The sequence below is a fragment of the Microtus oregoni genome, unplaced genomic scaffold (genome assembly GCF_018167655.1).
Source record: "Microtus oregoni isolate MIOR12 unplaced genomic scaffold, Mior012 000124F_ref0000388, whole genome shotgun sequence".
NCBI classification, from domain to species: Eukaryota; Metazoa; Chordata; class Mammalia; order Rodentia; family Cricetidae; genus Microtus; species Microtus oregoni.
Window position 1 is genome coordinate 1,532,501 of NW_024544756.1, and position 24,596 is coordinate 1,557,096.

The window sequence follows — 24,596 nt, forward strand, 5'->3', positions numbered from 1 at the left end:
AAAATAATGCGGTTGTCACAGAAACCATAAGCTTCTTGTCTCGTCTCACTTAGATTCTTATTTATAGAATCAAAGTAGGAATTGGATGTCTGTCATCAAAAATTGCAAAAAAAAAATGATGTTCAACCTAAATTTCTCAATATTCAGTTCAAAACACACACAGTCCTTTGCACACTTTCTTTTACTGAGCCTGAAAGCATCAGCACCTACCCTGGAAACTAATTTACACTTGGCTCAGTAAAACATTTTCTGTGCATGTTGAAATTACAGGACATGATGATGATCATGATGGCTATAGTCATACTACCAAGAAAGGGACCCTCTTTGCAGTACAGACTCTAGATACTTGCTGGACCAGAGTGACTGAAGAAAACATTTTCCCCATCATTCTACCTCCTTCTAAGCAGTGTGTCTGAGTAGCAGGGGTTTGGTGAAATAGATGAAGTTTACTGCAGCAAAGGCACTCGCTGAGAAGTACTTCAAACACACTATTCCTACTTCCTTGAAACATTTTCTCTCCTCCCTCAATTCTCGCTCTTATCCACATCCACCCACAAAGACTTTTTCTTTCTGGCACTCTTCAAGGAAAAATAATGAGAAGAAAAAAAGGACTGGAATTTATGTAATACCTTCCTTCTGAGACACTAAAAGCAGTTCACCCATCTATAATTTGTTCTCATAACAGTCCCCTGAGCAGGCCTGTTATTATTATTAACCTCCTCATTATTATTATTTCCATTTTACGGTCACGTGTCTTGCTGCTGAGTCTTTTAGCTAACACTTCATTTCTTGGATGATATTAGCCCCTTATTCTAAGTCCAAAAAACAGACTTCTATCTCCACCTCCCATTTGTGACTGTGCCACATATTCTATTATAATTTCTGGACCTCTGCTTAATTTTATCATTTAAAAATGCATTAAATCCCTGTGTTGTGAGAGCCTGCAGGATTGCGGCATGGGAGCCAAAAGGAACACTGAGAGAGAACAGAATCACAGAAACATCTTCCAAGCTCAAAATGAAATGGAAAGGAACCGTCAAGGCTAATTGGTTTGAATTGCATAAGCATATATTTTTTAATGACTTTGTATATCAACTTTGCAGGTTACATTATCAGTCTCTTTTGAATCTCTACTAGTTCAGCCTCCAAATATATGTTGGCTCACACATTTTCATATCTCAAAAATATTTCCTACATTCTGAATTCCTGTCATCATTTTATATACAAGGTCTCCCCATGGGAATGTCCTGACTTGACAAGAGCCACTTGCCAATGATCTCTTCTAATTGCCTTAACAGTTACTTCTTCCTTTGGACCACTACCAAATTTTATTTTTGACATAGACAGATTTCATTCAACAGGACAGATGTTAAATCTTACAACTCCTGTGCCTGCCTTCCTTCTTCGTATTCGGTGACATTCTCTTTATATACCAGCTGCCCCATTCGATGACGGCTGTATCAGTCAGCTATCTTCTTCTAACAGATAATGACAAGATTGTAATGACTTCCTGTATATTTATTTTTCTGTGTCTCTGTGTGTGTGTGTGGTTAAATTTTCTACTCTAGTTATTTTTAAAGCATATAACTGGCAACATTAATTAAATTAACAATATTATATAATTATTATCACTTCTAAAATTTCTGTCACCTCTAACAGCAACTGTATACTCATTAAGTGATAATACTCCATTCCCTCCTTTGCAGGGACCTAGTAACCTACTGTCTTACATTTTGTCTCTATGAATCTGCCCATTCCAAAGGTTTCAAGCGATATCACAATCCCAGTAAGTGAAGGGGGAGTCTGTCTAAAAGGCCACAGGGATATCCATGGATTGGCCACTTACTTGTGAATCTATCTCAGAACAGTTACATTGGACACTACTTGAAAATCTTCAGTGTAGCCTAAGATTTCTCTTCTTCTAGATTGAAAATCAAATCAAATCTGTTTGGTTTATGCGATTTGTTTTCAAACCACATAGCAAAGTAATGTTGGAGCCAAGAGGAGTGTGGACGTTCTTAAGTCCTTGTTCATACTGTGTTGAGCTCTGTAAACTTTCAGTGGCCTTACTGGCCTATGATAATCTCTTCTGTTTACTGTATCCTCCTGTCTGCATCTTCAATTTGCCCTCGCTTCAGCTATATACCATAGTTGGATGCACTCACTGTTCTCAAGTATGATTAACCCCAAGTGAGGAACTCAGATATATTACTGAAAAGAGGCTTCATAACACAAAAGTAGAAGAGATTGATGAACAGGAAACAGGATGATATATATATATATATATATATATATATTTCTCATATACAACTATCCATTTATATGCATGTGCATACAAATATATACAACTTCCACGACTCGGAAGTATATTCTTGTTCTAGATTGGTTTCTGTTGCTGTGATAAATACCATTACCAAAAGCGTCTTGGGGAGGAAAGGGTTTGTTTCAATTACTGATTATAATCCTTCTTCAAGGTAAGCCAGGGCAGAATCTCAAGGCCGGGGCCTGGAGACAGGAACTGACCATGGAGAAACACTTCTCATTGATTTGCTTTCCATGGTTTACTCAGCTTGGTTTCTTATCCCACCTGGGGCCACATGCCCAGAGATGGCAACTTTCACAACAAGTTAGGCCCTCTTTGATTAGTTAGCAATTAAGAAAATACCACATAGACATGCCCACTGGCTAATCTTCTAGAGGCACTTCCTCGGTTGTAACTCGCTCTCCCCAGGTATGCCTGGGTTTGTGTCTAGTTGACAGCTGAAGCCAGCTACGACAATTATATTAGACGGCCATGAACTACAAGTCAATACTCTCACTCACATAGTAGGTGTAGAGATGTGGGGAAAATCCTTAGCATCTCTGAGTTCAGTGTCGTCTAGGTGGAATGAGGCTAATGCTAGTTTTGTAGGATGTTCTAAGTGTGAATGTAGAGGAATCACAGAATCTTCTGTTAAACATCATTAACACTCATCATGTTGGGGTTATTAGTACCGCTTTCAAAGTGCCACCATGCTATTTTCTAAGTATTGTTCTTCTAGAAGACCCATCCCTGAATTCTGTATAATAACTGAATCATTAATGTGTGTCTTGTGGAGTCTGAAAATCATGGGTCCATGGGTCCTTCTGCATTACCCGACTGTAAACTGAAGTTCTCAAATCAATTTATCTGCACCTAAGCTTTCTAGTCTCCAACTGAGGCTTACAGCGCCTGGAAACTGACTCACTAGGAGTCCTAAGCAATGTGAAAAATGCATAGTCTCCTAAGGAGTGCTTCTTACAAATATTTCAAGTTTCTCTCAGTTTTGTACCTACTCAGACATAGGGGAATATATTTGGTGGAAAGTGAGACATCAGTACTTAAAATCTTTAGAAATCATCCTGTAGTTTTTCAAAACACAGCCTGTCTTAACTTTAGGGAGAAATTATTTAAGGTTTTCCACCAAGAGAATGGGCTTTTGTGAGGATTATGTCAGGAGGATTATTCAGGGCAATTTCTTATCTTTGAACAAGTGAACACATCTGTCTTCCCTCCCTCCCTTCCTCCATTCCTCCCTCCATCACATCACTCTTTTCTTCCTTTCTTTCTTTCCTCCCTCATTTCATTTCATCTTTAAGACAAGGTGTCATTCTGTAGTTCAAACTAGACTTGCACACACGACACTCTTCTTTCCTCATCCCCTTGAGAATTGCGATTACAGGCATGCTTTCCCTATATTTGTGGCAATCCTCCTTCCTCAGACTTCTGAGTGGTAGGATCACAGACATGAGTCTTATAGGCCAAGCTTTTGGGTACCACTTCTGTGTCTCTGTGCATTATAGTAATGTGTTGCTAACTGCTCACACACATGCATGTGCGCGCACACACACACGCCTCTTCTCAAATAAGGGAAAAAGCATGCTAACCTATGGGGATAGGAACATCTTGTTATTTTCAGGGACACTTTTTCTAGAAGATCATCTATAGTAGCCTTCTGCAATGGTGGAATATGGTAGCCTCCAGCTACATAGGGAAATTGGACACCCCAAATGTAATTCATGTAACAGATGACCTGGAATTTATTGTAATGTGGGACACACTTCTGTATGCTGTGAATATATTTCATTACCATTAGTTAATAAAGAAACTGCTTTGGCCTATGGCAGGGCAAAATATAGCTAGGCAGGAAATCCAAACAGGTACAGAGAAAAAGAAGAAGTAGTCAGGAGACACCAGCAGCCAACAGGGAAGCAAGATGTGAGGTGAGGAGCCATGAGCCTCTAGGTAAAATATATAAAAATAAAAAATGGGCTAATTTAAGTTGTAAGAGCTAGTTAATAATAAGCTTGAGCTACTAGGCCAAGCAGTTTTTATTAATATTAAACCTCAGAGTGGTTATTTGAGAACTGGTGGGCAGAAGAGAAACCTCTAGTTCCATTATTGTTTTATTTTATAGATTTTAGTTGCTATAGATCCTGAAGCATCTCTGATTCTTCTAGAAAATGTTATTTGAAATTTTGATATTCAACTATTGAAATAACTCCTCAAGATCATTGGTGCCAAGATAGGAAGCCTTTGCATTAGAAATGTGTTGCAGAATCTCTTAGATTATTTTCTTGTTGCTGTGATCAAATACTTCAACCAAGGCTACCTAAGGGAAAGGGGAATTGCTTTTGTTCAGAATTCCAGGTTATATCCGTCATAGTGGATAAGGCACAGCAGCAGGAGCTTGTAGGACTGACTAGTCATGATGTGTCCACAGTTAAAAATCAGGGAGAGACAAAGATGAATGCTGTTGATCAGCTCCATTTCTCCTTTTATTCTGTTCAGGATCCTAGCCCATGAATACAGCTACCTACTTCGAGGATGGGTTTTTCTCCATCAATTAACCTAATCTACAACCTTCCATACATGCCCAGAGGCTCCTTTGTTAGGTTACTCTAGATCCCGTCAAGCTGAAAATAAATGTAAAGTATCACAGCATCCCCCAAATGAATGACAGTGTGGAAATCACTCTTCCCAAGTCTGCATGGAGAGCATGGGCTGTTAATCCACCTGCACACTGGGGCTTGGAGATCACAGTAATTTTTATATAGTTTTTGCTATTTACCTTGAGTGTGTTGCATAGGATACACACACTCATTTTCAGCACCTCTGGGTCAGCTGACAAAGCTTCAAATACTTTACATAAGTTACAGACATTCTTCTCCAGCCTCTTCTTTATGGAACATAAATTGACCATTTATTCAACATGATGCCGTTCAGTAATAGTAGCATTTATCTCCACATGTACTCAGAGATAAGTGTTTAGATGACAGCCTGTATTGATGGACTACAATGCATTCTAATAGCCAGTGGAATCAATGGGGCTCCATAAGATGCTAAGCAGCCTAGAAGAGTAATGTAAAGAAGGTTATTAGAGTCCACACAATTAGATATACACAAGCCACAGAATTGGGAAGAAATAATATAGCCAAATGAAACAGGGTCATACTCAAATCCTTCAGCATATTTATTTCAATATTAGGTATGTGTGATGTGGAAATCTATATGCACATTTACCCAAACACGCATATGAGATAGTTATGAGCATGCAGCACTACACCCCAGATTGAGAGATACTCATATGCCAGTGGCTGGCAGAGTACATCAATTGTGATACCTTTCTGTAATAGCTACTACATCAGTGTGCACGACATGTAAGTGAATCTCAGAATCAGTCCTGTGGGAAAGCAAGAAGAAAAATAGTTTATACTTCATGGTAACATTTATGTGACATTTCAAATGAAATTACATTATTGCCTGGTTTTAGAAATCAGATTATTATACTCAGTTACTTTTGCAAAAGGCATAGGGAATTCTGGAGTACTGATAATATTTTGTTGTTTTTTTCTAACTGAATTCTCTTGTAATTAACTATTGTCACATAACAAATCACCTTTAAAAACTAGCATTTTTAAACAATAATTCTTTATTAATTCATGTTCTCTGTAGATCAGGAAATTGGGTACTGTTTACCTGGGCACCTATGACTCAAGTTCCCTTACATAACCATAATCCAGGAAGTGTCTGAGGCTATAGTTTCACCTGAGGACCAACTGATAAAGGGTAGGGTTCCACTTTGACTCAGGTATTCAGAGGGTTCACTTTAGATGGTCATTTATTTCTCACAGATTGACAGACCCCAGTTCCTTAATGACTATCATCCAGGGCCTCCCTTATTCCTCAGAAAAAGTCCAAACATCACAAGAACAGATAGCTGGAAACCATCTTGATGTCTGCCTATCAAGTGGACATTCCTCTTATAGACATTTAATACATTGTACTCTTCAGACTTGTATAGGTTTCTATGTCCATATTTAGCCTTAAAAGTTTAATTGATTAAATAAGTAGTTACCATGCCCTCTGGATCTTAGAGCCTGTCTTCATATAGATTGTATCTCCCTAGAAGATCTTAAATGAACTTTGGTCTCAGGAAACAAAGTCCCTTCTTCCAACCCAACCTCTCCTAGATAGAGAAGCTTCAGGGTTGACACTTCTTCGTTCCCTCTGCTTTCTACTTTATTATAGTGTAAGCTGTAGTTACCATCACTCAGAAAGTCTATGATTATTGAAGGTTTCTTTACAGTTAGATAGGCAAGGGAATAAGTGTTCCTCACATTGAAGAACAGAAAAGCAACCCTGTGTGATAGAATCAAAACCTGAGTTTAACTGGGTGTTATGTACAGATCACGAAATCCCCCCAAAAACCAACTAGGAGACTGAGTCCTGTATGTAAAAGCAAAGAGCCTTTATTCTTATGCAAGTTTGCAGACTCAGACTTTTCGTTGTATCCAACGTTTCAGAGTGATCGGAGAGTCCCGAGCTCAGTTACGGTTGGGTTTTTATAGTAGTATAGGTGGAAGTGAGGGATTTCTAAGGTTCAGGACCCATGATTTCCTGACATTCCTTACAGTTAGTCTCTAATGGAAATATTAATAACTGAACAAGAGAAACAAATGCATAATATATAGAATGTGTTCTGCTTTAAAAATGGCTGGTTACATCCCTCTTTTTCAAATAAGGCATACAATTTGCTAAGTTTTTTTGACAGTGGGTATCCTCCTAGAAGTCTGCATTTATTAGCATATTATTCTATTTACATGAGCATGTTCATGTTTAATGTATCCTCGACTTCTGAAATAAGTTGCATCCTATCTTTCTCTTTTCCACATTATCTTAAGTGTTATTCATTACATGTAGTTCACGGCATCACCACTTACCTCCAGTTTCACTTGCCATAGTTCCACTCACCTGTGCTCAGCTCAGTCTCAAAATATTAAATTGAACATTACAAAAATTAAAATTCAAAATTTCTCTTGTTCACTCTTCTGCATAATTTGATGAAATCTTCCACTGCCCTGCTCACATCCCTTGAGAGATATATTCATCTCTTTGACCTACATAGCTACACAATATGAGACACCTATCTAGTAGGCATAGGTAGTTGTGTTAGTTACTTTCCAACTGTTATAAAACACCACGAGAAAGCAACTCATACAAGAAAGAGTTTATTTGTGCTTACTGTTACAGAGGAACAAGAGTCTATCATGGAGGAAGCGTGTCAGCGAGTAGAGAACATGGAGACATGAAATTGTGAGCTTATATCTTAAACAGCAGCAAGCACCAAGTAGAAAGAGCAAACTTGAAGTGCTGAGAGGTTTTTCATTTCAAAGACTGACAAAGTGATGTTCTTCCTCCAATAGGTAGAACTGCACCACTTAAAGCTTTTCAAATAATACCACTAAATGGAGAGAGAGTTCTCATTCAAATCACAACAGTGTCTGTCTTGATTATCAGAGCCATTGTCAAGGTTATATGGAGTTCACATTCAGGAAGTACAAAGTTCTGTTTTACTCACAGTTTTGAGCATCCACTGGGAAATTGAAACATCTGTCAAGAATAAGGGAAGAAAGTTGGATGTGGTGGCACATGCCTTTAATCCCAGCACTTGGGAGGCAGAGGCAGGCAGATCTCAATGAGTTTGAGGCCAGCCTGGTCTATAAAGCAAGACTGGCTTTATAGCAGTATGGCTAAGACTGTTACAGAGAGAAACACTTTCTCAAAAAACCAAAAATTATAAAAAAGAAAATAATACAATAAGAGAAAACGTTTCAGATATCGGGGCGATGGTGGCGCACGCCTTTAATCCCAGCACTTGGGAGGCAGAGGCAGGCGGATCTCTGTGTGTTCGAGACCAGCCTGATCTACAGAGCTAGTTCCAGGACAGGCTCCAAAGCCACAGTGAAACCCTGTCTCGGGGGAAAAAAAAGTGCATATTCTGTTACTTATTTGTAATTGAATGTCTTTCTTTTCTAGAAGGTTAAATGTGTCAAGTTAGACATTTCATTGTCTATTTTCATTCATGATATTGCTCAAAGACTTTCCATTATTGTTATTGGTATATTGTGCTACATAGAATACTTTGTTGTGGGCGTTTTCCTGTAAATATTTAATGGTACGTGTATGTGTCTGTTTGTATGGGTATACATGCATACATGTTTGTATACTTTTTTTCCATGGGTGTGGAGGTCAGAGGACAAACTCTGGTGTCTTTCCTCAGGTACCCCAGTCACTGTCCACCCTATATTTTGTAGAACAGGGTCTCTCACTGGCCTGAAACTCTCCAAGTAAGCTAAGCTGATTGTCCAACAAACCCTAGGGAGCTTTCTGTTTCCCTCTCTCAACACCATGATTCTAAGTGCCCAATATCATGCTGAAATGTTCTTGTGCATGGGCTCTGGGGATTGAACTCAGGCCCTCATGCTTGCGAAGCATGATCTTCCCACTTCCATTCTCAGCATTTGAAGATGTTTTTCAGCATTCCTGGCTTATGTATTAGCCCCTTGTTTAGTTGAAACAGCCAGAGGTGTCTCCAGACTTTTCTAAATGCCCCTTGTTGAGAATCAGTGATGTTTCTCAAAAGCTTGGTCTAAGGTAGGTATTCAGGAAATATTTATTAAAGGGATGATTCAAGTGAGAGCCATTTAGTATCATACATGTGTAGCACCTCAGCAGATCCTTCTCTCTATTAAATCTTCAATGTAAGTGCCATTTTACTCTGTTAATTAAATTAATTCAAATGTAAAAGACAGCACTCATTCATAAATTTAATGAACAAAGCAATCACATCAAGCCAAAAACAGACCGCATGTAAACAAAGCCCTCTTAGCAGCAGCCTCTAAATTCCAAGTGTCAGATCCTAAAATTTATTACAAGATTATAAAAACAATCAATAAAATAAAGTGTTTGAAATGATTTCATTAAAATGTTAATTTTGATAATCATTATACCAGTTATCTGAATTTTAACGTTAATACCCTAATGTGCTTCACAAAGAAAATCACAGCCTAAACAGAAAATATCTTCAATTAAAATGTGAAATAGAGGATAAAGTGTTGCCTTAGAGGTTAAGAATTCCTAGTGCTCTTGCAGAGGACACAGGTTCAAGTCCCAAAAATCACACAATGGCTTACAACCATCTGTAACTCCAGTTCCAGCAGATCAGACAGCCTCTTCTGATCTCCACCAAGCATGCATGAGGTGTGCATACATACATGCAGGCAAAACACTCGTTTAAAAAGAAATCTTTAAAAATGTGACGTCCGTGCAAACAAATCTGGTTTCCCTTGTGCTTCTATCAAGTCACTGATTGTATGTGAGCTGTTTAGATTGAACTTGAAAGTTGCAATGGACTTTAATCCTTTCTGTTTATAATTCAGATCTATATTCCACGGTGCAATTCCACTAGTGCTCTCCAAATTATTCTTTGAGGACAGCTTTTGGCCAAGATGTTAATGGAGTCCTGTCCTCTCTCCTAATTTTATTAGTTTTCTTCTTCTTCAACACCAATCTCCAAAAGTCCGTAATGAATGTTACAGTTGTGTTAACCCTGTCCCTGGCAATAAGGACATTACATTCCTCACAGCAACATGTTTGCCTAAGATGGTTTGGTTTTTCTGTTCGTTTGTTTGGTTTGTGTTTTGTTTGTTGTAGTGTAGGTCATAATGACAACATACTGGGGAGTCATTTTCTTGGATATTTTTCCTTGTTTGATCATAGAAATATGTGCCATTTCAAATCCATTTCGCCCCTTTGGTTGTCTATTGTTTTAAATATATACCCTTCACATTCTTAGGGGGGAAATGATTGTTCTGGTTATCTGTGACTGTCTAACAAACACACATAATGGTTTAATAAAGCCATCTATTACTCTCCTGGCTTCATAAAGTGGCTCTTCTCGTCCAGATGGTTCTCAGTGGGCTGCCTCAAGTGCGGCTGCAGTTAAATGACAGCTGTGGTAGGCCTATGGAAAGGCCTGATTGGCCAGGCGTCCACAACTGTTTCTGATCTTGGAGATCTGACATAGCTAGGACTGGCTAGGCATCTCTCTCTCTCTCTCTCTCTCTCTCTCTCTCTCTCTCTCTCTCTCTCTCCCACACTGTTTTACATGGCTAACTTCTTTAAAGCATGAAGATCACAGGGTTGTTGGACTATGCACATGGCAGCTGGCTTCTTCCAAACTGAGCATTCGAAGGTACCCATGTGGATGATACAAGGCTTCTCAAAGTCTTCCAAATAAGACCTGGAAGTTTTTTGCTATGACTGCAGGACTAGCTAAGAGTCAAGAGATAGAGACCACAGGAAGGTATGAATACCAGAGATGACTAAGGCTCATCTTTACAGCCTCTGTGTTGCTAATGGAAAAAGATAAATAGGGCAATCATCGAGTATTGGGAGAACATACTGCTTCATAAGATGCTTTGTTAAATCCTCCCGGCTTCTTCCATTGATAACTAAACTGGTGCTCTTTTGTATTGGCAATGTAACTTCTCACTCAAGAGTGAAAGTGATAATGGGAGAGACATTGTCAGAAAAATTCAGAAAATGCAAGACAATTCTATTGTACAAGAGGAGTCTTTTTAAGTTTTATTTTATTAATTTATGTAGATGAGTGTTTGGCCTATAGCATGCACTATGTACCACATGAGTGCTAAATGAATGCTGAGGCTTGATGAAGGCGCTGGATGCCGGGGACGGGGGTTACAGATGGTAATGAGCCATCATGTGGGTCCTGAGACTCAAACCTGGGCCATCTGAGAGAACGACAAATGAGCACAAGTGAACCCTTAAATCCAGCTTCTGTCTGCCTTTATTACTCATACGGATAAGGTGGCTTCATTCTTGCGTAATTTCTTCCATAGCAACCCTACAAGGTAACTGAGAATGACGAATAACCCCATTCTTCTCCTTGGATGGTATCACTGTAATGGCAGACTTTTGACTTCTGCAGCAATAAGTAGAGATTAAATGGTTCATCTAGTCCAAGATAGAGTACAGCCTCAACTGACTGACCTTTGCTGAAAGCTCACTCATATTCTGGACATCTCCAGTCTCTCCGAGAAATGACTTCAGTACCCGTTAGGAACTGATTCCGTGGATAATTAAAATCTCTACTCAGACTGTTGCGGAGATCAACGGGATGGAGCACTAGAACCCGTTCCAAGTTGAGTTCTGTGCTGACTTTTCTGAGAGTGGCCGGTGACAACAGTACTTCCTCCAGCTTTGTCAGTGACTGATTAGGCTGATACTGCCCTATGATTGGGTATTTGGTCAATAGCTTCTTCTTGTTTATTTCCCATGTCTGAGTTGGAATAGAGAAAATAGAATCAAAGCAATAGGTTCTATTGCAAAACACCCCAGGACCAAAGAAAGCCCCTCCTCAGCCAGGTCACGGGAGAAATCCTGGTGGTTGGTTATTGTTGCCATCAACAGTGGCTGCCCACAAGCTGGGAGGGCAAGAGCTGGCATGCACTAGCTTGCAGGAAAGAATAATTTTTTTAATCCCTTTTAAGAACTCTGAAGTATGAGAAGAAGAATGCTATGTGTATACATGCTTAGCTTAGAAGGGCAAGATCAAATCTCTCTTGCTGTGTCTCACCACATTGCCTTCCAAATAACAACACTACAGAACAGTCTCTTGAGTTATTTTTAAATGTCATTTTATAATTTACAGAATCCCTTTCTTCTGCACTCCTAAATTACCTCTTTATTTGCCTTTTAAAACTTAACCTTCCAGCCTCCCCAGATTGAGTACTTCTCCTTTTAAGGTGGAAAGTCCAATTGTTTACTTGTCTGAATTTAATTGTTTTAAAGAAAGACATTTAAATTTTCATAAACAATGTCCTTCTGCCGCTGATTTCTTTTGTTTGAGTTTTATTTCCATTCATTTTCACAATCTCTGAGGAAATCTAGGTGCAGTTAAATTCATAACAGTTTCTAAGTTGGATCAAGGGATCTAATTAGTTGGTGGAGAAGGTGCACATGTTCATATGATTACATGGTGAAGACCTAAAATAGTCTAACTATAAAATGGGAATGGCAGCTAAAGAAAGGTACCAAACTATGTTGCGCTAAGGAATTGAGAGTATCAGCTTAGCTTCATCGTTCAGAGGGAATTTAGGGATAGTGATATAGTTCAGTAGTAGAGCACCCGCCTAGCATGCCCTAGGTTTGGATTTTAGTCCGCAGTGCTAGTGGGGCTAGGTCAGAAAGACTTGGTTGTTGTTGTTGCGGAATGAGTACTGGTTTTTTAATTTTTATTGATTTTATTGAACTATACATTTTTCTCTGCATCCCTCCCTTCCTCTCCCCTCCCCTTCTACCTTCTCACATTGTCCCCATGCTCCCAATTTACTCAGGAGATCTTGTCTTTTTCTACTCAGACCCCAAAAGACAAATATCATATGTACTCACTCATAAGTGGCTTTTAGACATAAAGCAAAGAAAAACAACCTACAATATTCACAATCCCAGAGAACCTATACAACAATGAGGACCCTAAGAGAGACATGCATGGATCTGATGTACATGGGAAGTAGAAGAAGATCAGAAAGATTTAACACAGAAAAATTGTACCTCATTAAAATGCAAGGTTCTCCTTCCCCTTGTTTGCTTACATCTGTAGAATGATGTCCAATGAAACTGAGCAAGCATATGATTGTGCTCGGTGTCCAAAGCAGGTTCAAGGGACCCTCCATCAAGAAAGGCTGACACAAGGCTTCTGTGAAAGAAATGAAAACATAGGACCTGAGAGTAAATTTGGAAAAGGTAATCTAGGAGTGTTAGACTTAATTTTCCCCTGTCAGTCAACACTATGATTTAGGAAGTCAAATGATTTGTTTTCTCATTTTTAGAACTTTATATATAAGCACCATATCTACATCACTTTCACCCCTCCCTAGCCCATTAATCCCCTCCCGTGTGTCCTACATTCATAGTCTTTTGTTTAATTGTTATTATTTTATACACACACACACACACACACACGCACACTTATATTCAATCTCAGCTCAGTTAGTGTTGTCAGTATGTCCACATGTCCAGAGCTAACCACTTGATGCATCCTATGCAGGAGTTTGTTCCCCACTGCAACCAGTTCACCCTTTCTCAGCAGCTATTGGTCCATGGAGCTCTTCATCTAGGGCTTGGACTATGTGGAATCTCCCCTGCCCACATTGACAGGCCAACATTTTAACAAATGCTGATGTAAAAAAAAAATATTGGCTCTGAACTTAAAATTACTTCTCAAAAGTAGAAATTTTACTTGGAATTTATTATGAAATACTTCTCTAAATTTGCTTCTGCCTAGATGTTTAAAAGCCTCAAGTTATTTTAGGCCTTCCTAAAAAGAGGTTATCTTCTTGCTTGAATGTTTGCTCTTCTATTCCTGATTCTATCTTTCTGCTAAAGCAATTTTAAAGTGCCTTACATTTTGCCCTAGGATTGTATGATTGGGAATACTAAGGAACACAAAATAGTATGAAGTTCATTTTCCTTCCTGGCAGGTTCTAATTAAATAATGCCTAGATGAGAGGAAACACAAGAGAAGCATATCTCCTACCTTAATGACAAATATCATTTAGAATACTTTGCTTCAATTTAGATAACTTCTTGCCCTAATTTGTAAAATTGAAAATCAATCTAAGTTATGTTTTAGGCAAATTATAGAACATTACAACAAGCAAGACAATTTTAAACAACAATGAACACAGTTTTTAATGTTTCCTATTGTCAGATTTACAAGGTATAAAGATCAATACTTCTTCTAGTAGTTGGCAGGAAAATAAACCCATATATGGGGAAGCCATGAATAGAAACCACTTTTGAGACACTTAAGTTTGGTGGTTAGGGTTGCCAACTTGCCAGAATCTAGAACCATCTGAGAGAAGGGTCTTTGGGCCTGCCTATGAGCATCATCTTGATTGTATTAATTCAAGTGAAAAGACTTAACCAGTGTGGGTAGCACCATTCCATGGCCGGAATCCTGGACCAAATAACTGGAGGGAAAAAAAAAAACAGAGTATTAACATGCTTCATTGCTCTCTGCTTTCCTACTGTGATGCCATGTGACCAGTCACTTCAAGCTTCTGTCTGCTATTTTCTCTTCCCTGCCACAATGGACTGGGTCTGTGCACTTGAGGTGTGATGCATAATAAATTCTTGTTCCCCTCGGCATGATAATTTGAATGGGATGTCCCCCTGAGTTATCTGTACTTGAAGACTTAGTCCCTGATTGCACTGTTTCAGCAGTTTGGGACTTCCTGGAGAAAGTATGTCATTGAAGACTCATGCCGTTTGAACTTTACTCTCTTTGTTTCCTACTTGTGGTTCTAGATGTGAGGTAGCCATGCCTGCCCCTTGCTGCCATGTCCCCCTGTCATTATGAGCACTTTGACCAACTTTGGTTTTGCTTTGTTTTTTGAGACAGGGTTTCTCTATGCATCATTGGCTGTACTGGAACTCACTCTATAGACCAGTCTGACCTGAAACTCACAAAGATCTGCCTGCCTCTGCCTCCAGAGTGCTGAAATTAAAGACATGCATCCCCCACTGCCCGGCTGCCATTAGGAACTCTATCCCTCTGGAACCATAAACACAAATAAACTTTTTCTTCTATAAGTTGCCCTTGTCATGACATTTTGTCACAGAAACCAGAAAAGTCACTTGGTCACAGTTCCCCTTTATCAGTGTGACAGGCAGAAAGCAAGACTAGCTAAGATCCTTGCCTCTTTGTATTTGTAACTTCGTGTATTCCCCCCCCCTTTTTTTTGCATGACTGGGGTCCTTGTTTCTAACCAACAGGATATGGTAAAGGTCAAGTCACTTCCACAATTATGTTATATAAAATTGTAGCTGTCATGCCAATTGGCTCTCTTTTGCTGGCTTTGATGAAGCAAGTGCCCTGTTGAATTGATGTCTCAATCTCTTAAAATGTGAAGTAGCTTCCACAATAGGATCTTACCATGTAGTTTACATGGGCAATCAAAAGAAATAACAGTAGCCTGTCTTGTTATGGGCGTCCCTGGGGCCTCCTTTACCAATACTCGGAGAGGTAACCTGTACCTGGTCCTGGCACTAAGATTTTCATTTAATAATCTACGTCTTCTGGAAGCAGCATTGTTTGTCCATATGTGATACCTCTGTTTAAATTCCCCTAAAGAAGTACAAACTAGTGGGCAGTCATAAAGCTTCATAAAACCTTTCTCTGGGTATACTCCTTCCTCTTCTCATTCCTCCCATCTTGACTTAATTATTTAACTTCCAGTATTTTGGGGGTCTGTTTTTTCCTGTCCCATGTGTTTCTACTATCATTTTTATTCTATTTACTTGGTTTACAAGATCACAGGTTGCCCTCAGCTTCTTCATGCTTACTTCATTTTGGTCCACACTTCTGTCCCGTCATTCTCTCATCACCACTATCTGACTGAACCGTCTTCCTCCAGTATTCCCCCTCTCTAGGTCTGTTCCACGTATATTCTACTACCTCTTCTCCCTAAATACATTCTCTATACAAATGGCCCAATTCTAGGTTCCTCACTTCCATTTATCTGCCAATTTCAACACACAAAACATAAGATTTGGCTGGGCAGTGGTGGCACACACCATTAATCCCAGCACTCGGGAGGCAGAGGCAGGTGGATCTCTGTGAGTTCGAGGCCAGCCTGGTCTACAAGAGCTAGTTCCAGGACAGGCTCCAAAGCTACAGAGAAACCTTGTCTCGAAAAAAAACAAAACAAAACATAAGATCATAAGATTTGAAGAAAGAAAATTTGTGAGAAATATGTAGTGTTTGTCCTCAGGGTGCTAGATGACCTCAGTCAGTATAATTTCTTTATAGTTCCATATATTTACCTGAAAATTTAATTGCTTTTTCTTACAGTTGAGTAATATTCCATTTTGTTTCTGAATCACATTTTCGTTGACCACTCATCAGCCTATGGACATCTAGGTTGTTTCATCTCCTAGCTATTGTGAATAGAGCAGCAGCGAACATGGATGTGCAAAGTGCCTCAGTAGTAAGATAGAAAGGCGTTTGGGCTATGCCCAGGAGTACCATAGCTGGCTTACATTGTAGTTCTACTTCTCATTGTTTTGGAGAAACTTCAATACACGTTCCAGAGGTGCTACACTGGTTTACACTCCCACCAGCAGTGTGTTAAGACACCCACTCTCACCACATTTATGACAGCATGTGTTGTCATTTAGATTATGTGTTAATTGGGGTGATATGGACTCTTGAAGCAGTTTTGATCTGTGCTTCCCTGATAGCTAAGAAAACAGACCACTTTTAAAACTGTTTACTGGCCATCTGCATTTCTCCTTTTGAAAACTTTCTTTTTACACCTACCACCTGGTTTTAATTAGGATGCTTGTTTTCTTGATGTTTAATATTTTTAGCGTCTAGAATATTATACGTACCCTCTGTCAGATGTACAGCTGGAAAATATTTGCTCCCATTCTGCTTGCTACACCAACCCCCTATTAACAATTCCCTTCGCTGTGTGTGCAGACGCTTTTTTAGTATGAGATCTGCTTTGTCGGTTGTTGGTCTTATTTTCTGTGCTGTTGGAGTCCTATTTCGAAAGTTCTTACCTGTGCCTGTAAGTCAACGTGTGCTCACTGCTTTTTCCCCAAGCATTTTGGAACTATCCGGTCTTATGTTGAGGCCTGTGGTCCACTTCTGTTTAGGTTTTCTCTAGGGTGAGAGGTAAGGTTCTAGCTTCATTTTTTTCTGCATGGTAAATTCCATCTTTCCCATAACCACTTGTGAGTATCAGAAGCTCAGACACCTTGATTTAGCAAAGGAAAATCTTTTTATGATAAAATAAATATATAAAATAAAACAGAATCTAATACATCAGAATGGGACAAAATAAGCAAAAAAAAAAAAAAAGAAGGAAAAGAGCAACAAACAAGACACAAGAAACAGAAATCTACTTGTTTACCCACTCAGGAATCCCATAAAAACACTAAAGTGGAAGCTATAATATGTATACAAAGGACCTACAGGGTAAAAAGAGAAAAAATAAATAAACGATAATAAGATTATTTTTGAAAAGCAAAAATGGAAAAGCCCTGAAATAACATTATGAGACACGGAACCACCAAAGTGCCATTGAGGTCATTTTCTGTTGTTTACCAGTAGCTGGGCATGCGGCCTACCTTTAAGAGTAGTTTGTTTCTCCAGTGAGACTCCTGTGAAGACAGAAACTAAATTTTCATTTGTAAGTTGTTATCAGTTGGAGATAGCTTCCGGGTCAGGACTGGGGGCATGTGTCCATCTCTACATTCAGCTCTAGGACCCCATCTGATGCAGACCCCTGAAGGCCCTGCGCATGCTGCCTTGGGTTCTGTGTCTTTATATGTAGCATAGGAAACTCTTGATCTGACATCTGCCCTTCAGAGATAGAGACAGTAAATTTGTATCTTAAGTTACTAACTTTATCCTTTATGTTACAATACCAGAAGACAGCTAATAGAGTAGTTTTTGCTTAGTGAGTCCATTTTCTCTGAGCAACTACTGCACCAGATCTGTGAAGGGGCAGCTCCACTGACTTGAGGGAATCAAGAAAACCAGTGACACTGAGCGTTGTTTAAAAGTAAAGGAACTCTTATCTCAAATGTTATGGTGTCTCCCACTTTCATCCCTTCCACTACATCCATTGTCTCATGAGCTACACTGATCTTTTAAAACATTTTTTTCCAGACAGGGTTTCTCTGTGTAATAGCCCTAGCTGTCCTGGAACTCTCTCTCTCTCTCTCTGTGTAGACCAGGCTGGCCTCGAACTCACAGAGGTCCACCTGCCTCGGCTTCCTGAGTGCTGGGGTTAAAGGCACACACCACCACCGCCTGGCTTTCAAAACATTTTTGAGGGAGGGCATGCATGTGTGCATGCTGAAGTGCGTGTGTGATGGTCAGTGGACAGCCTTGGTGACCTGAGTCTTGTCTCTTCCTGTGTTGAACCAGAGTCCCTCTTTTTGTTTCCACTGCTACACTGTGTGTATTCCATACTAGCAATCACGCCAAATGTTGAACCACTGTTTCTAACTCCCATCGGTGTATGGGATCACGGATTTTCTTCACTGCATCTGACTTTGGTATGTGAGTTCCAGCATTGAATTCCTGCCTCCATATGAGTGCAACACATGTCTTTATCTATTTAGCCATCTCTCCAGCACCCTGCACTCTGATCTTCAGCCTTGAATCATATATTCATGTTTTTTATTACTCCTTCTTGGCTTGGAGTTCTACCTGCCTTAAGTCAATTTCTTGAAGTCAAAGAAAATCATCTATCTATTCAAGACCACATAATTAAAGATAATTTTTGGTGGGGATGTGGCAAACAGATTTCACAGGGTGCAATCACAAGGCAAAAGTGTTTTTCTATCATTGTCCATTGATAACAGCTCCACATCTTTAATTATAGCCTCAACAAAACCTTAAGATGGTCTCCAAAATGCTTTCAACAGGTTCAGAAATATCCTCTAGTCATTAGTTCATTTGTAATCACAACAATTTGCACAGTGTAATTAAAGTGTTCATTTGTGATATAGTTAAACTCCCTACTCCACGAAAGTTCTCTTTTGTCACCTTTCAAGGACTTGGAAAGCTGCAGAGCATCAGGGAACATAAACAATATTTTCTTTGTCTTTCTAGCATTCTTTTCTAGCTGTGGACACATTGGAATTGTAATAATTCTGGCCAGTGTGATGAAATCAAAGAAAGTTCTCCCTTAACTGTTACCGGTAAAAGTCAGCACTGATTTCCTCTATCCATTGCCAAGAACCATCCCTGACTCTCTTGTGCGGGTGCTTTGGCGGATGCCTAGATGAGTTCTCTGTTGAGAGGCTGCAATCGTAGCCTCCTTGGGTCAGAATGAACTCTGTTGCTATGCTGGAATGTCTCTGCTTCCACACATTGCTGCTAAGTCCTTTTCACCCTTAGAAGCAGTTACTTACTAGGAAACCCTCATAAAATGGTCCGATCCCACATTTCCACCGTACCTTCTATTAATTTCCCCAGGAACCACCTCAGTTGGAAGGGCGGACATTTCACAAATGTAGCTTCTGCCCTCTGGGTGTCTGCTGCTTTGACTCTCTCTCCCTGTTGCCTATTTGGGGTTTGGAGGAAGATATGAGATAGACCTCAAAGTGAGTTGAGAGTTAATATTACAAATTCTGGTTTCCAATGTCTCCTGTTAACACCTCACAGCACCCTCCCTTCACCTGTGGCGATGACTGGTGTATAATGGCATGGGGCCCCACTAAAGCTGTCTAAATCCATTTTAGCATCCTATAACACATGAACACATATGGCTTTGATTGTCTTTTTCTTTCTAAGAATGGGTTAAGAATCCTAAGGGATCTGAAACAGAATGGAGTTCATTCTTCCTGTCTGGCAGGTGATGATTAACTACTTACAAATGAGAGAAAACAGAGGCAAAAGCTCTTCCCTAGAATGGTGATAGATATCACACTGAGAATTTTTACATCAATTATTTTATTTCTAATGGAGCAGTGAACAAGCAGCCCTCATAAAAGACAGAGTCAAGATTGTTCAGGGATTCAGGCCATCTCTATCCTGTACTCTGGTACCCTGCCCCCTAGTTCTTCTTAGTCTCCACATCTCCTCATTCTAATGTTGGAGAAAGGAAATCTGATTGACTCATTTCAACATTCTCATATGATCACCTGGTCCCAGAGGATGAGTCCTCAGGATCCGCTGCCTACTACTGAAGTCTCTGGGAACAAATTTGGGCAAAATAGGGCATGTTGAGTAGATACGTTTGACTTGGCTGCCACACTCTGGAGTTCCAACATATTATATTTTAAATGAATGTATTTGGTTCTTAATAGACTATAAATTTAAAACTAAGTAGAATAGCATTCTGTAGTTGGTTGCTTTCTTCCCCTATTAGGTTCTTTGAAGAACCTGCTACCCAGATGCCAAATAAATACATACACACAAAGACTTATTATTACTTATGAATTTCCGGCCTTAGCTTGGCTTGTTTCTAGCCCGATTTTTTTAACTTAAATTATTCCATCTACATTTTGCCTCTGGGATTTTATCTTTTTCTGTTTCTGTATACATTTACTTCTTACTGGCTATCAGCTGTGAGGCTAGCCCCAAGTGTCCTCCTCCTCCTCCTCTTGCTCCTCTATCTCTTTTCCCAGATTTCTCCTCCTATTTCTTCTCTCTGCCTGCCAGACCTGCCTATCCTTTCTCCTGCCTGGCTATTGTCCATTCAGCTCTTTCTTAGACCAGCTAGGTGTTTTCCACAGACGAAGTAGCACAGCTTCACAGAGGTAAACAAATGGAAGATAAAGAATACAACACATCTTTGCATCATTAAACAAATGTGCCACAGCAAGAGTCAATGAAACACTTTTAAAAATATATTCTACAACAGCATTCCACTGGTTTGTTTTGTTTATATATTAGAATAGAAGAACGATTTTCAAAGCTATGTGCATATGTACAGTTTTAACTTGCAATAGTTTGATGATTTCATGCATGCCTATAACATGTTTTGGTCGAACATGTTTTCCCTTCCCAACTTCAGGTGCTCTTTACTTTTTCAGTCCTAAGAATCTACTTAGTCCTTAGTGCATAGTGTAGTGCCATCTATCGCAGTATGAGTAGCCTCCTGGGGGTGACATCCTGGAGGAAAACTGACTCTCTATCCACCTGCCAGCCATCGACTGCCAATAGCTCCTCAGGTAGGGGTGGGACTTCATGAGCACCTCGATCATCCAGACTAGGATTTTGTTCAGCTTAATCTTGTACAGGTCTTGCTCATGCAGTCACAACTACTAGGAGCTCACGTGTACAAAACCTTCTTTTGTCAGAAGACACCATTTCACTGCGGTCACCAGTCACCTCTGGCTCTTACAATCTTTCTTCCCTCTCTTCTGCAATGAATCCAGAGACTTTGGGGGGAGGGGGTTGGGGGGGGATATTCAGAGCTGAGCATTCCCCAGACTCTTCTTCTCTGCACACTGACCAATTGTGGGTCTCTGAATTAATTACCATCTACTGTGAAAAGAAGCTTCTCTAATAAGGGTTGAGAGATGCAGTGATCTATGGGGATTATTTCATTATTTGTGTGCATGCATATATGCGTGTTGTTTATATGTGTGTGGGTGCTCTTGTGTGTAAAACATATGAATATGTTGTACGTGTGTGTGTGTGTGTGTGTGTGTGTGTGTGTGTGTGTGTGGTTACTGAGCATTGAATTTAGGTCCTCTTGATTATAGAATCAACACTTTATTTGACTAAGCTGCCTACTTGGCCCTATATTGCGTTTCATCTCTAGAACATGTATTTTTGGACAAGAAGTGAAAACTAAGTTGCAGCACTTTTCTTCTCTTTGCATTGCTTCCTGCCTATTTGTTTTTTAGCTGCTATCCCCTGAAATGGACACTCCACATACTTCCAACATGTCAGCCCCACATGTTCTGTTCCAAGCATGTCAGCCCCACATGTTCTGTTTTAGAGAGCATTGTTATCTACACTTCCTTAAGAGAAAGAGGCAGGATTCTTTGAGAAATAAAATCAGGATGTACTGGCTAGGTAATAGGTTTTTTTTGTATTTTTAAATACTGAACTAACCACCACATAATCCTTTCTCATACCCACTGAAACCTTCATTATATATCGTGACTCTGCATACTGCAGTTTTGGGGTAATCTGCCAGCCCGGAAACTGAGAAATTGTGGGGGTGGTCTCGCCAATAGCATTGTGCAATCCACCTGTCAGTATCACCATCATCCTTAGTGTCCTGCTTCTTCCTTGAGTTGCAGATCTAGTTAGAGTCCCTCCTAATCCCGACAAGCCCTCACTTTGCCATCATACTTCGGCTCAAGGGACGCACACTCCTCCAGGAGTCAGTAGATCACAGTCTGACCATACAGAGGGAGTATGCTGACCCACAAAAGTGAAAGAAATGGCATTTGCAGTGGTTTCTCCAAGGCAACAGAATTCACCTTACTCATTTGACCAAAAATCACAAAACAAGTAACCCGTTGAAGCCTAAAGTAAAAATAGCTCTTTCCTCTTCAGCAAAACAGCGAATGGTTTTTACTTACAATTTAAAAGGAACAAAGAAAGAGGGAAGAGAATATTCTAAGCCATAATATGATTTTTCCTCAAGGGTTTTGGTTACTTGGAGGAAATTAAATAAACCATTCTAGTCCATTGTTCTGCTCTAGCTGTGAAGTGCTCCCTACTGTGAACACTATTTCCCAATTGTTGCCTGTCAGAAATACTTAGCAGCTCTGGTCCTGGGTATTGCATGCATTGGGTTGCACAGTGTGGGGGACAATGTTACCAGTGTTACCGTTTGAAAATAAACAACTTCCAAACGACACTTCTCTTCCATGATGTTTTCCCTGAGAACACATTTCATGCATTGATAGAATGTTTCAAAATCTCTCCCCTTAAAGAAAGCACCAGAAATTTTCCAGCAGCAGAGGAAAGTAGGCTATATGAAAATCAGAAAGGGAGAACCAATTTTGAGAGCCAAGAACAGTCTAGAGGCTGACTGAGTTTGGTGCTTTTGAAATCATTCTTCCCTTTACCGGGTCTGATTCAGACGCCCGGTTGTTTGGTCATGCAAATCAAATGGCCGATAGAATCTGCTTATGAATCTGCCGATGGGATGGTTTGCTGCAGTCAGAAAACACTTGATGGGGGGTTGCTCTGTGGTCTGAAGCCCTCTTCTGAGCTGTTTCATTCTCTCTGCCCTGGAAGCCCAAGGAATATTTGTCAACACGCTACACACATTTCTTCTCAAAAGCAAGCCGTCTCTGTTTGAGTCTGTGCTTTGTGCGCTGTGTAAATCTGTTTGTTTTTCTTCTCTCTTTCAGAAGCTGCAAAGAATCGATCCTGCTCACTGTCATCCAGCCTTACCCTGTAAGTGTTCTGTGAGCAAAAGTGCCACTCCATGTCCTTGAGCTTCTGGTCTCCTCAACCCACTCCAGGAAAGCCACCAGGATGAATAACAGTGGAGACAAGCAGCATGTGTTCACAATGCGAGCTTAAAATTCTTGATCATTTCTATTGTGTTCTGTGTTGCCAAAACCATTCATTGGCGTGGAAACTACCGCGCTTCCCTAAATATCGTCAAAGACAATCAGCTATGCAGGCCTGGGAGCACTCCACATCTGCAACTAATACAAAACCCGAGACTTTCTTGTTTGCCAGCTTCCAAGTCACAAGTCTCATGGGAATATCTAATTACAGGAAGTTGTGTGAAAGTTTTATTCTTGTCCCCAACTAATTATTTTGGTAGAGAACTGGCAAATTAAGCCTGATTCAAAGGAGGCAGGTGAGGGACACTGCTGTCAGAATTTGAGTTCAGATAGCTTGGTTAGGAGGGAGGAACTGATTATAATCACGCTCTTTTCATTTCCTGTGCTTTCTGCTTTGTTTGTTTGTTTGTTTGCGACTCAGTTGCGCACGGCTAAGGCTGCTCTAAACTTTTGAAGCAGCCAAAGGATGACCTTGAACTTCTGATCCTGCTGTCTCCTTCTCTAAGGCTGTGCTTACAGCCATTCCTCGCTACTCCCAGTTAATAAAGCATTGAAAATTGAACCCATGGCCTTGCATGGGCTCGGCAAACACTCTACCAACTGAGCTATACCATCAAACCCAAATTTTAGGATTTTTGAAACCAATTCTATGATGGTATAACCTTCGTGGTGTGCAGTTCACTCACTTTTCACGTGTGAGGCAAAGGTCTTTGCAAAGCACAGGGCAGTGCACGTTCACCACCGCAGTCCAGTTTCAGAGTATTCCACCACTCTTCTCCAATCTTGGATTCCCATTTCCAGTTACTCCCTGTGGCCACCATCCACCCCAGGCAACGGCTCATTTATCTCTTTCTACAGGCTTGTTGGCATTTACTTGTAAACGTCATACATTCAAATGATACCAAGGAAAATGCCTTTATGGCCAGCCACCTTGTTGGGCCTTTATATAGACAGGAAGAGAATCTAACCAGCATAGCTTCCGTGTTTTCTCCTCACAGAATAATATGTGTATTCTAAGGGAAGTGCGATGTTGGTTGCTGTTCTTACTCCCATCTCCCAAATTGGCATTCTTTTACCTGAATTTTCTCTTTATTTTGCAACCTCTTAAAAACACATGATCAGAACCCTTATAACTCCAGGCTAATTTCTTTTCTTGCCTTGTGTGCTGTTGTTTTAGCCCATGCGAAAAAGAGAAAGG

At 40.1% G+C, this 24,596-nt stretch overlaps 1 protein-coding gene across 6 annotated transcripts in view; it reads left to right on the forward strand.

Moving 5' to 3' along the window:
- The window catches only part of LOC121444429 (FERM and PDZ domain-containing protein 4), a 648,345-nt gene that overhangs the window by 570,631 nt on the left and 53,118 nt on the right, over positions 1-24,596 (forward strand). For all 6 annotated transcript variants that reach the window (XM_041646236.1, XM_041646240.1, XM_041646237.1 and 3 more), the window contains one exon: positions 23,234-23,279. In XM_041646236.1, coding sequence (XP_041502170.1) covers positions 23,234-23,279 — 46 coding nt within the window. The remainder of the gene's footprint in view (positions 1-23,233; positions 23,280-24,596) is intronic.